This window comes from Rutidosis leptorrhynchoides, chromosome 2 (genome assembly GCF_046630445.1).
Source record: "Rutidosis leptorrhynchoides isolate AG116_Rl617_1_P2 chromosome 2, CSIRO_AGI_Rlap_v1, whole genome shotgun sequence".
Classification (NCBI taxonomy): Eukaryota; Viridiplantae; Streptophyta; class Magnoliopsida; order Asterales; family Asteraceae; genus Rutidosis; species Rutidosis leptorrhynchoides.
The window spans coordinates 496625733-496640573 of record NC_092334.1 but is presented as its reverse complement, the minus strand read 5'-3'; the positions used below and the strand labels follow the sequence as shown (position 1 = coordinate 496640573).

The 14841-nt window shown below is 39.5% G+C and overlaps 1 protein-coding gene across 1 annotated transcript; it reads right to left on the bottom strand.

Annotated features, from left to right (window-relative positions):
- Window positions 1–689: 689 nt before the first annotated feature.
- LOC139889479 (jacalin-related lectin 19-like) lies at window positions 690–1646 on the bottom strand. The gene is made up of 4 exons (XM_071872427.1): window positions 1608–1646; window positions 1484–1504; window positions 1208–1402; window positions 690–1091 (listed from the first exon to the last, which is right to left on the bottom strand). The coding sequence occupies exons 1-4, from the start codon at window positions 1644–1646 to the stop codon at window positions 732–734; spliced, it is 615 nt and encodes a 204-aa protein (XP_071728528.1). The 3' UTR covers window positions 690–731.
- Window positions 1647–14841: the final 13195 nt, after the last annotated feature.

The window sequence follows — 14841 nt, the reverse complement described above, 5'->3', positions numbered from 1 at the left end:
TTTCATCAAGCTCACCATACATAGTTCGAGCCCAAGATTTCAATCCCGCCTTTAGTTTTTTTTAATTTCTCCTTAAAAACAAAATCGGCCCGACCCACAATGGATTTATCATTCCAAACCTTATACACTGAAGTCGAATACATTTTGACTTTATAATCTAAGGGTCTAGATTGTGCCAAGTAAGCTTTTTTGAAGACTGATTTGCTAATTATCACTTTACTATAATATATAGAGAAGATAGAGAAGATGTGTATATTACATAAAATCATACTCCGTAACATATCAACTTTCTCTTATACGTAGTATAAATAAATGTAAAACTAAAACTTATGTAAGATAACTAAATTATATTAAATTAAATGTATTCTTAAATCAAATAGGTACCATCATCGGATATCTGGAATAGTAAATAATACAGTAATACTCCAAACATGGATTACTTTTCATCCAAAAACAAAGCATGTTTGTTGTAAGGAAAATACTCTTTTGAGCGCATAGTTAGAGATCGAATTATTGGCATTAAATTTGAATCATACAACTTTGTTGGTCCAAAATGAATTATTAGATTCTAGATTGCATATTGCATAATACAAATATGGAATTTTGACCACATCTCTAGATTCTTTTATTTAATATCTATGCTTCTCCATACTATAAGCAACAAACTTATGCAACACACTAAAATGGCAAAATAAAGCATCACACCAACTAATATATGTATACTCATATAGTCATATGCCCCAACGATAACCATTCGAGCCCTTGTTTTTGTGCGGCTCACTATCTTTGGCACCAAGAGGGTGAAATCCTTTAAACATCATTTGAAATCTTTGAAAGATGTTGGTTTTAATGGGTGATAAGCAGAACCCAATCGAATCTAAAAACCATCCGTTTCTTCCATAGAAACCTACTATATGACTTCCGTGCGTCATGAAATGAAAAGGCGTTCCTTCTTCAACTCCAAATGGCCCAAATGTCCTTTGGTTGCTTTTAAAAGTGAGTGATCGAATTACATCGCTGCCTCCATAAACCACAGGGCAATAGTGCCCGCTAACACTTATCAAAACCTCCTCAGGGAATTTCAGCTTAATCTAAATATATCAAAAAATTCAAGCATTAAAAATATCACAATATTAACCATATGTTAACATCTCATATATATTTAACTTAGCGTGAAGTACACTAACATTTGGTGAAATGTATGTACCTGAGCACTTTTTGTTCCTCCAACGCCACCATGTTTTTCTGCCTGAAATGGTTTACCATTGTCATCATATGTAACACGAATTGAGTCGATACAACTACTGTATACAAGGTTGATTTCTCTTACTCCACTGTGCACTCCATCTTCCCAATAATTTCCACCGTTTCCTCCCCATGGTCCCAATAGTATGATGTTATCCTGTTGTTTTCAGATTAGTAGATAGATAAAAAAAAAAAAAAGTAAAAAAAAAAATCATGTACAGAGCAAGGGATTTCATACCATGTTAAGTCCAACAAAGTGCTGTAAAGACAAAGTTGTAAGAAAGATGTGATGGTTATTTTGTACTATATTTTACTTGCACACAATTGTTGACATATATATAAAGAGCAAAAAAAGGTTTTACACTGTTTAGCATCTGGTTCCTATTGTGATTCCATTTCATATTGGTTATTGTTTTATATTTTGCTTACATAAAACATGAAGTAATTCTGATTCTATATTAAGAATTTAAGAAAGGTTTTTGTTATATACCATGTACACCGTAGTTAGTGGGCTTGGAAAAGGATAGCACCATCCAGAACACTCTGCCCGTTGATCTTGTTTTTCCTTTGCATCTGATGTTCCACTAAAGATGTCAAATAGATAGGTCAGCCTGGTTAAGTATCAGGTTAAATTGATTTACTAGAGCAGTTCTTGCCCAATTACAAATTCACAAAAATGAAATATAAATGCCGAAATATTACTTTGCTGTGTACATTAGTATTTGGCTAGAAAATATTAATCCTTAATATGCCATAGTGAAAACGAAATTCAATACAAAAAATTAAAAAATAAATAAAAAAATTAATTAATTAAAATATACTTTTTTAAAAAATTAAAAGTTATTTTGATATCATAATTGTCACAACCCAATAAGTTTGTGGCCCAACCCACTAAAATTATGACCCAATTAAGGGTTTTAACCCAAGAACTTCATGGAAGGCCCAAGAACATCATGGAAGCTCCCTAGAACTTTCCCATGAGTTCTTCCATGGAATGGTATGGAATGTTCATGGAAATATCTATCTCCATGTATATACTTGAAGTTTCTAGTACTTAGATCATAACCATTGATTTAGATTAATCTTAGCCATCCATTTTGTGTTAGAAGTAGTATAAATAGGGGTGGTCTCATTTGGCACACCACCCCTCAAATCTCAAACATTCTCTCTTGTAAAGCATTCTCAAGCAATATAAGTATTTTCTTCAATTCCACTTGTTCTATAATATTTTCTCTTTTGGTTACTTGAATCATTATAAGGTCCGAGTAAGGCTGACTTAGTAGAGACTAAGTGCCGCACGTGAGCTTATTGAGATAAGTCCGTGACATTTGGTATCAAGAGCAAGGTCGATTCAAGGAGATGGCAACCGAGACCGAGAAGAATGTGAGCGCAACAAGTGGTGTGATGGGTGATGAGACTCGTGGTCGGGTAGAGACTCGACAAGGAGCCAAGAAGAACCGAGGTATGTCCAAAGACTTTGTCGCAAACTTGGACAAGAGGATCATGGATGTAGAGACATCCATGGACGACGTGAAAGCAAAGGTCGAAGACGTCCACCAACGTTTGGATGGTTTGGACGGGGACTTTGACGAATTGAAAGATGATTGCAAGAGTGCAATCAACGTGCTAGACGTTGACATGCGACGTGAGATCCATGACTTAAGGGGTATGCTCATGGGTGAGATTACGAAGTTGCGAGGCGAAATGGAGGGGGAGGTCTCCACTATTCACCAACGCCTCGTGGATTTACAAACCAACATGAACTCTTGTTTGAGATTCATGGCTAGTGGGGGTAGCAACACTGGATGCAATGATCCGAAGGTGGACGTTCCCAAGCCGTCACCGTTCGTGGGGAAGCGGGAAGCCCGAGCGGTTGATGATTTTATATGGGAGATGGAACAATACTTGGAGGGAGTCAACATAGTGGATGATGCAATGAAGATCAAGACGGCAACCCGTTACCTGAAGGATACCGCAGCGTTATGGTAGCGTCGTCGATATGGAGATATCGAGAAAGGTACGGTTACTATTGATACTTGGGATGATTTCCTTACTGAACTTAAGAATCAATTCTACCCCAAGAATGCTCAAAAGGATGCGATGAGTCGTCTACGTAAATTACATCATTCTGGGACGATTCGGGAGTATATTAAAGAATTCACGAACCTTAGCCTGGAGGTCCCAGATATTCCCGATGATATTCTCCTCTTCTATTTTCTCGATGGTTTGCAACCTTGGGCTAAAACGGAGTTGGAGAGACGAGGAGTCCAAGACCTTGCCACCGCAATTGCTCAAGCGGAGGCACTAGTCGACCATGCTAATAGGAAAGATTCGTTCAAGTCAAAAGATAAGAAGGTGAGCCATGAGAAAGGTGGGGGAGATAAGCCCGCCCAATCAAGGAATGATAATACACGTAAGCCACCAACCGGGAATAACAAGAGCATAAAAACTTCTTACAAGAATGATGGATGTTTCATATGTGATGGACCGCATAGAGCCCGAAATTTTCCGAAGAAAGCTAGCCTTCATGCTATGGAAGCTCAAAAGGCGGGTTGTCAGGATGAGGAGCGGTGCATAGGATCAATGCATATCCTCAACGCAATCAAGGCCAAGACGGAGATACCCAAGGTAGTGGCTAAAGGACTCCAATTCATAGATATTAACATTTGTGGAGATCGGGTACGAGCTTTGGTGGATACGGGAGCAACTCATAACTTTATCTCCACCGATGAAGCCAAAAGGCTAGGACTTAAGGAAACAAAAGAGAGTGGCATGATGAAGACGGTGAACACGAGTGCCAGACCAATTAGTGGGGTGGCTAAAGACGTATATGTGAAGATTGGAGAATGGGAAGGAATGATTGATCTCTCAGTCGTGCCTATGGACGACTTCAAGTTAGTACTTGGGATGGAGTTCCTAGATAAGGTACGCGGTTTCCCTATGCCGTTTGCTAATTCACTGTGTATCTTGGATGGTGAGAAGACTTGTATGGTGTCAACCGAACGTGGAAGCAAGGGTGCATCCAAGTCACTTTCGGCCATGCAATTCAAGAAGGGGTACAACAAGAATGAGACATGCTATTTAGCGGTAGCAAAGTAAGAGACGGTCGAAGATAAGGGAAAACTAGAGGTACCCAAGGAAATTGAGAAGGTCCTCGATGAGTTCAAGGATGTCATGCCCAAGGAGTTACCAAAGAAGTTACCACCTAGGAGGGAGGTTGACCATGCGATCGAGTTGGAGCCGGGATCAAAACCACCTTCCAAAGCCCCATACCGAATGCCACCACCCGAGTTGGAGGAGTTGCGAAGACAACTCAAGGAGTTGCTGGATGCGGGATACATCCGACCGTCAAAATCCCCGTATGGTGCTCCGGTACTATTTCAAAGAAAGAAGGATGGGTCCTTGCGGATGTGTATAGATTACCGGGCACTTAACAAGGTAACTATCAAGAACAAATACCCAATCCCACTTATTGCTGATTTGTTCGATCAACTTGGGAAGGCGAGATACTTCTCCAAGTTAGACTTGAGATCGGGATATTATCAAGTCCGAATTGCCGAAGGAGATGAGGCTAAGACCACATGTGTGACGAGGTATGGCGCTTATGAATTCCTAGTCATGCCCTTTGGTTTAACCAATGCCCCTGCCACATTTTGTACTTTGATGAACAAATTATTCCACCCGTTCCTCGACAAGTTTGTCGTGGTGTACTTAGATGACATAGTCGTATATAGCGACACCATGGAAGATCATGTGAGGCACTTGAAACAAGTTATCCAAGTACTAAGGGATAATGAGTTGTATGTGAAACTAGAGAAATGCTCATTTGGATTAAAAGAGGTGGAATTTCTTGGACATCGAATAAAAGATGGGAAGTTGCTGATGGACGGGGCTAAGATCAAGGCAATCCAAGAGTGGGAGGCACCAACCAAGGTTACTGATTTACGATCTTTCCTTGGTTTAGTAAACTACTATCGTCGTTTTATCAAGGGATACTCGGCGAAAGCGGCTCCATTGATAGAATTGTTAAAGAAGAACAAAGCTTGGTTGTGGGATGAGACATGTCAAGCAGCATTTGAAGAGTTGAAAGGAGCGGTCATGGAAGAACCGGTGTTGAGACTTCCGGATGTGACCATTCCGTTCGAGTTACACACAGACGCATCGGACTTTGCTATTGGGGGAGTTCTAATGCAAGAGGGTCACCCGATCGCATTCGAAAGCCGGAAACTTAACGAGGCGGAAAGCAAGTACACTGTGCAGGAGAAGGAGATGACGGCGGTGGTTCATTGTTTGAGGACATGGAGGCATTATCTTTTGGGATCAAGGTTCGTGATCAAGACGGATAATGTGGCAACGAGTTATTTTCAAACCCAAAAGATGTTGAGTCCCAAACAAGCTCGTTGGCAAGACTTCCTAGCCGAATTTGACTATGTGTTGGAGTATAAGCCTGGGAAGGCCAATGTGGTAGCTGATGCCCTAAGTCGTAAGGCGGAGTTTGCAGCGATCACAAAACCACAATTCTTCCTTCAAGATCGTATAAGGAGGGATTAGAGCATGATCCTATAGCCAAAAACCTTGTTGGATTGGCTCGAGATGGGAAAATGCGAAGGTTTTGGCTCAAGGGTGATCTATTATTCACCAAAGGAGACCGGTTATATGTGCCTAAGTGGGGTGATCTTAGACGGACAATCTTGAAGGAGTGTCATGATTCAAAGTGGGCTGGTCATCCAGGTATCAAGAGGACACTGGCATTAGTAGAAGGCACTTTTTATTGGCCAAGGATGGAAGACGACGTAGAGACGTACGTGCGAACATGCCTAATATGCCAACAAGATAAGATAGAGCAACGCCAACCAGGAGGACTATTACAGCCGCTACCTACACCGAAAGGACCATGGGAGAGTGTTTCCATGGACTTCATTACTTGCTTACCTAAGTCGGAAGGGTGTGGGAGTATTATAGTCGTGGTAGACCGGTTTTCTAAGTATGGTACCTTCATAGCCGCATCATCCGAAGTTACCGCGGATGAAACCGCAAAACTATTTTTCAAGAATGTGGTGAAGTATTGGGGGATACCGCATGTGATAGTAAGTGATCGAGATCCGAGGTTCACAGGGCGTTTTTGGACGGAGTTGTTCAAGATCATGGGGACGGACTTGAATTTCTCCACGAGTTTTCATCCCCAAACAGACGGACAGACGGAAAGGGTGAATGCACTATTGGAGCTCTATCTTCGACACTATGTAAGTGCAAATCAACATGATTGGGCTAAGCTTCTTGATATTGCTCAGTTCTCTTATAACATGCAAAGGAGTGAGTCCACGGGGAAGAGTCCTTTTGAGTTGGTGACAGGACGCCAACCATTGACCTCGAATGCTTTGGCCGCTTCATATGATGGAAGCAGCCCAGCCGCTTATAGAACGGTGAAGGAGTGGCACGAACAAGCCGACTTGGCGCGAGCATCACTAGATAAGGCGGCCAAGAAAATGAAGAGATGGGCGGATGAGAAAAGACGACATGTTGAGTTCAAAGTTGGGGACCAGGTGATGGTGAAGCTTTTACCTCAACAATTCAAAACATTTAGGAAGGTGCACAAAGGATTGATCCGGAGATATGAAGGCCCATTCCCGGTAATTGGACGTGTTGGGAACGTATCTTATCGAGTTCAACTACCGCCCAAGTTAAAGATTCATCCAGTCTTCCACGTAAGTTTTATAAAACCTTATCATGGGGACGAGGAAGACCCAGAACGAGGAGTTTCCAAACGAGCACCAATGGCAGTTGCGACTTCGTTCGATCGTGAAGTGGAAGATATCTTGTTGCATCGAACGGTACGGAGACGAGGTGTGCCGAGCTATAGAGAATACCTGGTTAAGTGGTGTAACTTGCCCGATAGTGAAGCAAGCTGGGAAGTCGAAGACTTATTGTGGCAGTTCACAGACAAAATCAAGAAGTGTCACGAGGATCACACGACGAGGACGTCGCGAGCTTAGGTGGGGGAGAATGTCACAACCCAATAAGTTTGTGGCCCAACCCACTAAGATTATGACCCAATTAAGGGTTTTAACCCAAGAACTTCATGGAAGGCCCAAGAACATCATGGAAGCTCCCTAGAACTTTCCCATGAGTTCTTCCATGGAATGGTATGGAATGTTCATGGAAATATCTATCTCCATGTATATACTTGAAGTTTAGATCCTAACCATTGATTTAGATTAATCTTAGCCATCCATTTTGTGTTAGAAGTAGTATAAATAGGGGTGGTCTCATTTAGCACACCACACCTCAAATCTCAAACATTCTCTCTTGTAAAGCATTCTCAAGCAATATAAGTATTTTCTTCAATTCCACTTGTTCTATAATATTTTCTCTTTTGGTTACTTGAATCATTATAAGGTCCGAGTAAGGCTGACTTAGTAGAGACTAAGTGCCGCACGTGAGCTTATTGAGATAAGTCCGTGACATAATTCTCTATTTATTATTTTGATATTTATCAAAGTACCTATTATTTTGATAATCCACAACTAGTGACACATCTTCAGAACTCTCTTTTTAATGCTTTTGTCATCTCCAGATCTCGCTTAATTCTCTACTTAAGTTTTTGGCTGAGCAGTATCAAATAGTCTCATTAACATTAACGTTAGTCTCATTAACCATGAAGTTGTGAGTTCGAATTCCATTGTGAATAACAATTTGTGTGTGGTTGTCGTTCATAAAAATGCAAGATCTATACTACTATGCTAATTACCAGAAAATAAGGATTTCTTTAAATGCATTCACACCGATCAACTCATAAATAATTTTATTTATCGAATAACTATTATTTTAAAAATAAAAGTTATTTAATTATATAGTGATTAATACACACTAACGATGTCGTTGTAGTTAAAGGTAAAAAAAAAAATTAAAAATATTTTTTTTAATGACAACTTTTAAGACTCTCATTAACACTCGTAAAACTATTGTATAGTCTAGTAATTGCCACCAAAAAATTTGTAAATAAGCGTTACGATAAATCATTTTATGCATGTTAAAGACATATTCCAAAAATAACTAAGCATTTTGGGTTTTACTTAATCATATCTAAACTTTTGTGCTTACATTTACTAATGAGCCACACGTTACAAGCCCATTTCGCGATATCTCTAAATATTTCCGTTATTATCAGTCAATTAATCAGCGCCAAAAACTGTAGAAAAATAGCTGCTGGAGCCATAGAAGGCTACTGCTGCTGGAGGCCGGAGCTATCGTGTCGCCGGAGTTTACACAGGTTCTTACTATAAATTTGTAATTAATGATACCTCGACCCGCAAGCGCATGCTATACGTACGCGGGCAAGCACTAGTATGTGCATGTGCATGGAATCTTTACGGTATGCGGTGGCGCATTTAATAGTTTGTTCCCGGTATGGCGGTTACTTGTTGACTAAGTTCAGTAATCTTTTCCATAATTATATCCGAAATATGGGGGAGTTGATTATGGAAAGGATTATCACAATCACGGATGATTCTAGAATTAGGGTTTACCTATATATATACTAACCCTAATCGTCATTCTTAAGATCATCTCACGTGACACATCTTACGTAACAGCTATTATCATCATCTCTCTTATCTTCTAAGGTTAACAGGTTAGTTCTTTTACGACTGTTGCCTACAACCTTACTTAGGGCCTTCCGATCGACGACCGTCATCGAAGGTGTACTTAATCACTTAGCCACCCCGCCGACATCATCATGTCGACCAGGGTTATTCACGGTAGCCGGACAGGAGAGCTAAGTTCTAAGATCCTTAAACCTCCTTAAACGTATTGAGCGTGCATATTTACCCTTTGGAAAATATACGCATGATCAAGTGGTGCTTTCATTGAGAGTCGAATTAATTAAGACGTGTTTAATTATTTTTTCTTTTAAGTTTTGAATTGTAAAGCTCGTTACTCACAAAAAAATTTCGAACCTTTTGTTTCTTAACAGAATCATGACGTCCGGGGAATCATCGGAACGTACTCAAACTGATAATCAGAACACGTCGTCTGGTAATCAGCACACACAAGCTATGACCACTGGAGCGGGAATCATGCCTTACCGTCCGCCTATATTCAGCGAGCCTTTTCAGAGGTACAAGCCGACATACCTGGATGGAATAACACCAACAAGGGCAAACTCGCCGGTTACAACTACGCGGCTAGATTTTTCTGCAGTAGATCTAAGGGTTATCACTGTAGGTACTAGCGGAGAAACTGTGGGGCCACATGTAGTATATTGCAGCCAGATTCCTATTTACAGTACTACGGTTTCAATCCCTCTGCAGTCGCACAGTGCTCAGCAAAATTCATCGTTTACACCGTTGCAGCCTTGGCAACCACCGCTCCCAGTGTCACAGTTTCTAACCCCTGCGGATGCGCATGAATTACTTAATAGTTGGGGATTCGGTGTCATTCCAGACGGAAACTCGCATTGGACACCGCCAACTGCAGAACATCAAAGCGCTGCGCATATAGTAGGACTTTTAGCAGCATACCCGCATGTCTCGCAACCATCTGCGCCGCAGGTTTCGGCTCCTTTTCATCAACTACCTCTATACTTTGCGCCGTCAGGGCCCCCAACTTTTCCAATACAACAGCCTTGGTCATATACGCAAACGCCAGGGCAAACTTGGCAAAATATTCAGGGGCAGGCGAACCTTGCGGGGCAATTTATGCAGGCTGCACCTCCCGATATGGTTCACTTATTTTCACAACCTGACTTTGTTCAGGATATGATGAAGCATTTCTTCGTAGGGCTTAAAGGTGACCCCGTTAAACCACCCTTTGAGCTACCAACCACTTTTGATAAGTTTTCTCCGCACATAACTGCATATCCATTTCCATCAGCACCAAAGATACCTCACACGCTAGGTACCTACAATGGCTTGACTGATCCATATGACTTCCTGCAGCGTTTTGAGGGGGCAATGCGCACGCAAGGATGGGTAGATCCAATTGCATGCCAGATATTTTCCATGACGCTGCAGGGTATTGCACGCGAATGGTTCAATAAGCTCCCAGCCGGTAGCATATCCGGGTTCATGGATTTACGAACAAAGTTTTTGCTGCAGTATCAAAATCAGAGGCCGCGAAAGTGCACTCATATTGAATGTCATGATATTGTACAGAAACCCAAGGAATCTTTGGGTGAATTTCTTATGAGATACACTAATGAGAGCTTGCGCATACCAGACCTTAAGCCGGAGCAGCAGATTTCCGGGCTCATACATGGTATAAGTTCAGAGCGTCATCCAACGCTGGTTAAGCGACTGCGCCATACGGTGCCAACAATTTATGCTGAAGCACTTAACGAATGCCACGATTATATGCGGAGTAGTGAAGATAATGATATTTCCACCGCTAGCTCACGCAACGAGGGGAAAGACGATGATGATCGTTCGCGCGATCAAAGCCGCGGCAACAATTCTCGCGGAAGATATCCTAGTGGTGGTCCTATAATAAGTGATAAGGGACGAGTAAGTGGTAATTTTCGAAACAATAACCAGCGCGGCATTAATAATCAGAACTATGCGCTGCTCAAAAGCCTGTCTAAAACACCAAAGGAGATTTTGGCTACTAAACCAGTGTGCGCAACCTTTGCGGTCCCAACTTCGCTAACAGAATTTGGTAAGCGGGACAAAACAAAGTACTGCGAGTTCCACGACGATCACGGTCATGACACCAATCGGTGTAAAAACTTAATGGAACGGGTGCTGGAAGTACTGCGTGCAGGAAAGTTAGATCACCTAAAACCTCCAAAGAAGGACAAGGGAAGCGGAAGAAGTTTCAAAAGCCAAAACTTTTGCATGACAAAAAATAGATAAAGCTAAAAATGCCGATTTAACCATCAATATGGTTGACGCAGAGAAAGTAGGTCAGCGAAGAAAGTACAATGACCATAAGGATTGGGAGCTCATCCCAATTTCATTCCCTCCTGTTATGTCGATCGACGCAGCTAATGAGCCTGTTATCATCAAGTGTCATATTCCTGATCGCGGGATACAGATTAAGCGCATGCACGTTGATACTAGAAGCGGCGTTGACATTATGTACGAACACTGCTATCGTTTCCTCCCTGAAGAAGTCAAAGCGCAGTTACGCCAACCTGATATTACGCTGTCGGGATTTTCTGGGGAAAGTTCATGGCCATTAGGCCGGATAGAGCTTGTAGTAGAGCTCGCGAACGATAAGAATCCGCAGTTGGTTAGGAGTGAGTTAATCGACTTCTATGTGGTTCGTTCGACTTCGCGCTACCATGCGCTTCTAGGGAGAAATTTCATACAGCGTTTTAACATTGTACCCTCAGTGGTGAATGGCTTGATTAAGTTTCCTACCATGGACGGAATTGCCACGATTGCGTCGCATCTAACAACCGAGTTATGCGGTTCAGTTGTGCATGTAGACATTCCCAGCATAGGAGAACAACTTAAAAGCAGTGCAGTCATAGCTAATCACTTATACCCGGACAAGCGAATCAAAATTGGCACAGGTTTGTCAACGGAAACTAAAGCTAAGTTGCACGGTATATTGCTAGCTAACGCAGATGTTTTCACATGGCGAGAATCAGATATGACTGGGTTCCGCGGGATATTGCGAAACATAAGTTGAATGTTAATCCATCACTCACGCCTGTTAGGCAAAAGAAGCGGCACATAGCCCTGGAGCGCAGTGATTGGTTATGCGCAGAAGTTGATAGCCTGGTCAAAGCAAATATCTTGCGGGAGGTACGGTACCAAACATGTGTTGCTAATCTCGTGTTGGTAAAGAAGGCTGACGGTAACTGGCGAATGTGTGTCGATTTTAAGGACATTAATAAAGCATGTCCTAAGGATAACTACCCTCTCCCAGAGATTGACTGGAAGGTGGAATCATTATCGGGTTTTCGGTAAAAGTGTTTTCTGGACGCATACAAAGGTTATCACCAAATCCTTATGGCTGCAGTAGACGAGGACAAGACTACTTTTCATACACCACAGGGTATTTATTGTTTCACGAAGATGCCCTTCAGATTAAAAAACACAGGCGCTACCTATCAGCGTGTAATTGACGCAGCGTTCAAACACCAAATTGGCAGAAATCTTGAAGCATATGTCGATGACTTGGTAATTAAAAGTAACACTGAAGATGTGACGACCCGGAAATTTCTGACTAAATTTAAACTTTATCTTTATATTATTCTGACACGATAAGCAATGTTTGTTAAGTTAAATCTCAAGGATTTTAAACTATGTTTATACATTCATTTAAACCTCGACCAAATTCCAATGATTCACGAACCATTAAATGAACATATATGAATATGTATGTATATGTGTATATGTTATAAATTGAAAATGTCAACAAAGTATTTAAACGTATAATGCTTTATATGAACGTATTTGTTTCAATATGATTATCGATGAAATTAAAAAATATATATTAAATGATTGAATTATCAGAAACATTGAATTATGATTACAAGTCTCTGTTGAGAGGTCCACTATGATTTGAGAAAATCTATTCCTCTTAACGATATTCGGAATAATTTGTAAAGCTATTTATAAATAAAAATAAAAAGTGTCATTTACGAAAGTTAGACAAAAGCTAGTGGAGAATTGGTTTCCATAATATTCTATTAATCTATTTTCAAACGTACAAAAATGTTTTCAGTTTAAAAAGAACTTTATTATTAAAACGTATATAACTTTTATAAATATCTAGAATCACTTTTGACAACTCATTACTTAACCAGTATAATAAATATAACGATATTTATATTTTATTTCATTAAATATATATAACGATTTAAATTAATATTATATATATTTATACGCGTATTATACATACATAGTTTTTATACTTTTACTATACTTTAACTTTAACTTTACCTTTACTTTACTTTTACTTTACTTTAACTTTAATAATTCATACTTTAATAATTCACTTTAATAATTCATACTTTAATAATTCACTTTAATAATTCATACTTTAATAATTCACTTTAATAATTCATACTTTAATAATTCACTTTAATAATTCAAAAATCTATTATAAATAGAATTCAATAGGTTTCATTAATTCATAGAAACTTGAAAATATATTTCTCTAAACTCTCTCAATCGATTTATATATATATATATATATATATATATATATATATATATATATATATATATATATATATATATATATATATATATATATATATATATATATTTGCTCTGTATTATTTCAAGATATTATTTCAAGATATTATTAGTATACATAAAATATTACGACGGAGTGATGTCCGAGTGATTTCAAAATAGTTTTTTGAATGAGTCGAAGCTAAGAAAATTATGGGTTATAGCTATGGAGGTGATGGGTATGGTTCATGGGTATGCTCGTGAGGTCAATCTAGTGTTTATCATCTCCGTTGCGTCTACGTACTTTCCTGCAATATTGAATCTCAATATTGATACGTTCGTGAATCCGAGGCCAACCTTGCACTTGTTAAATGACGTTATATGTATTTTTACTACGAAATACAGTATGGTGAGTTTCATTTGCTCCCTTTTATAAATATTTTTGGGACTGAGAATACATGCGCTGTTTTTATAAATATTTTACGAAATAGGCACAAGTACTAAAACTAATTCTACGTGGGTTTAAACCAGAAATATACCCTTAGCTTGGTAACATTAAACAACTTGTCTATGTACGGTAGGCGCGAATCCTAAAGATAGATCTATTGGGCCTGACAAACCCCATCCTGACTATGGGATGCTTTAGTACTTCGAGGTTATTTTAAACACACCTGATCTGGTGTACTTCAGAGGGTAAAACATGAACGTTAAGGCTTGTTATCGGGTGCCTACAACTTATAGAATACTTTTATACACTTGTGAGTGTACATATATTTATAAACGGAAATCTTGTAGTCTATTAATATATTGAAATGATTGTTACGATAAACCTATGAACTCACCAACCTTTTGGTTGACACTTTAAAGCATGTTTATTCTCAGGTATTAAAGAAATCTTCCGCTGTGCATTAGCTCATTTTAAGGATATTACTTGGAGTCATTCATGGCATATTTTGAAAGACGTTGCATTCGAGTCATTGAGTTCATCAAGATTATTATTATGTCAATTATAGTTGGATGTATTATGAAATGGTGTGCATGCCGTCAACTTTTGTTGTAAAGAAAGTTTGTCTTTTAAAAACGAATGCAATGTTTGTAAAATGTATCATATAGAGGTCAAATACCTCTCGATGTAATCAACTATTGTGAATCGTTTATAATGTATATGAACGGGTCCTTTCAATTGGTATTAGAGCGGTGGTCTTAGCGAACCAGGTCTACATTAGTGTGTCTAACTGATAGTCATTAGGATGCATTAGTGAGCCTGGACTTCGACCGTGTCTGCATGTCAAAAGTTTTGTTTATCATTTTTGTCAGAAATTGCCTGCTTATCATTCTTAGTCTAGACACGTCTTACTGCATTGATTGCATGAATAGTGTATAGACAAAATTCATATCTTAGCGTATCTGCTAATCCATATCTTAGCGTATCTGTTACTGTAAACTTTACCTGACATATCCCGTAAAT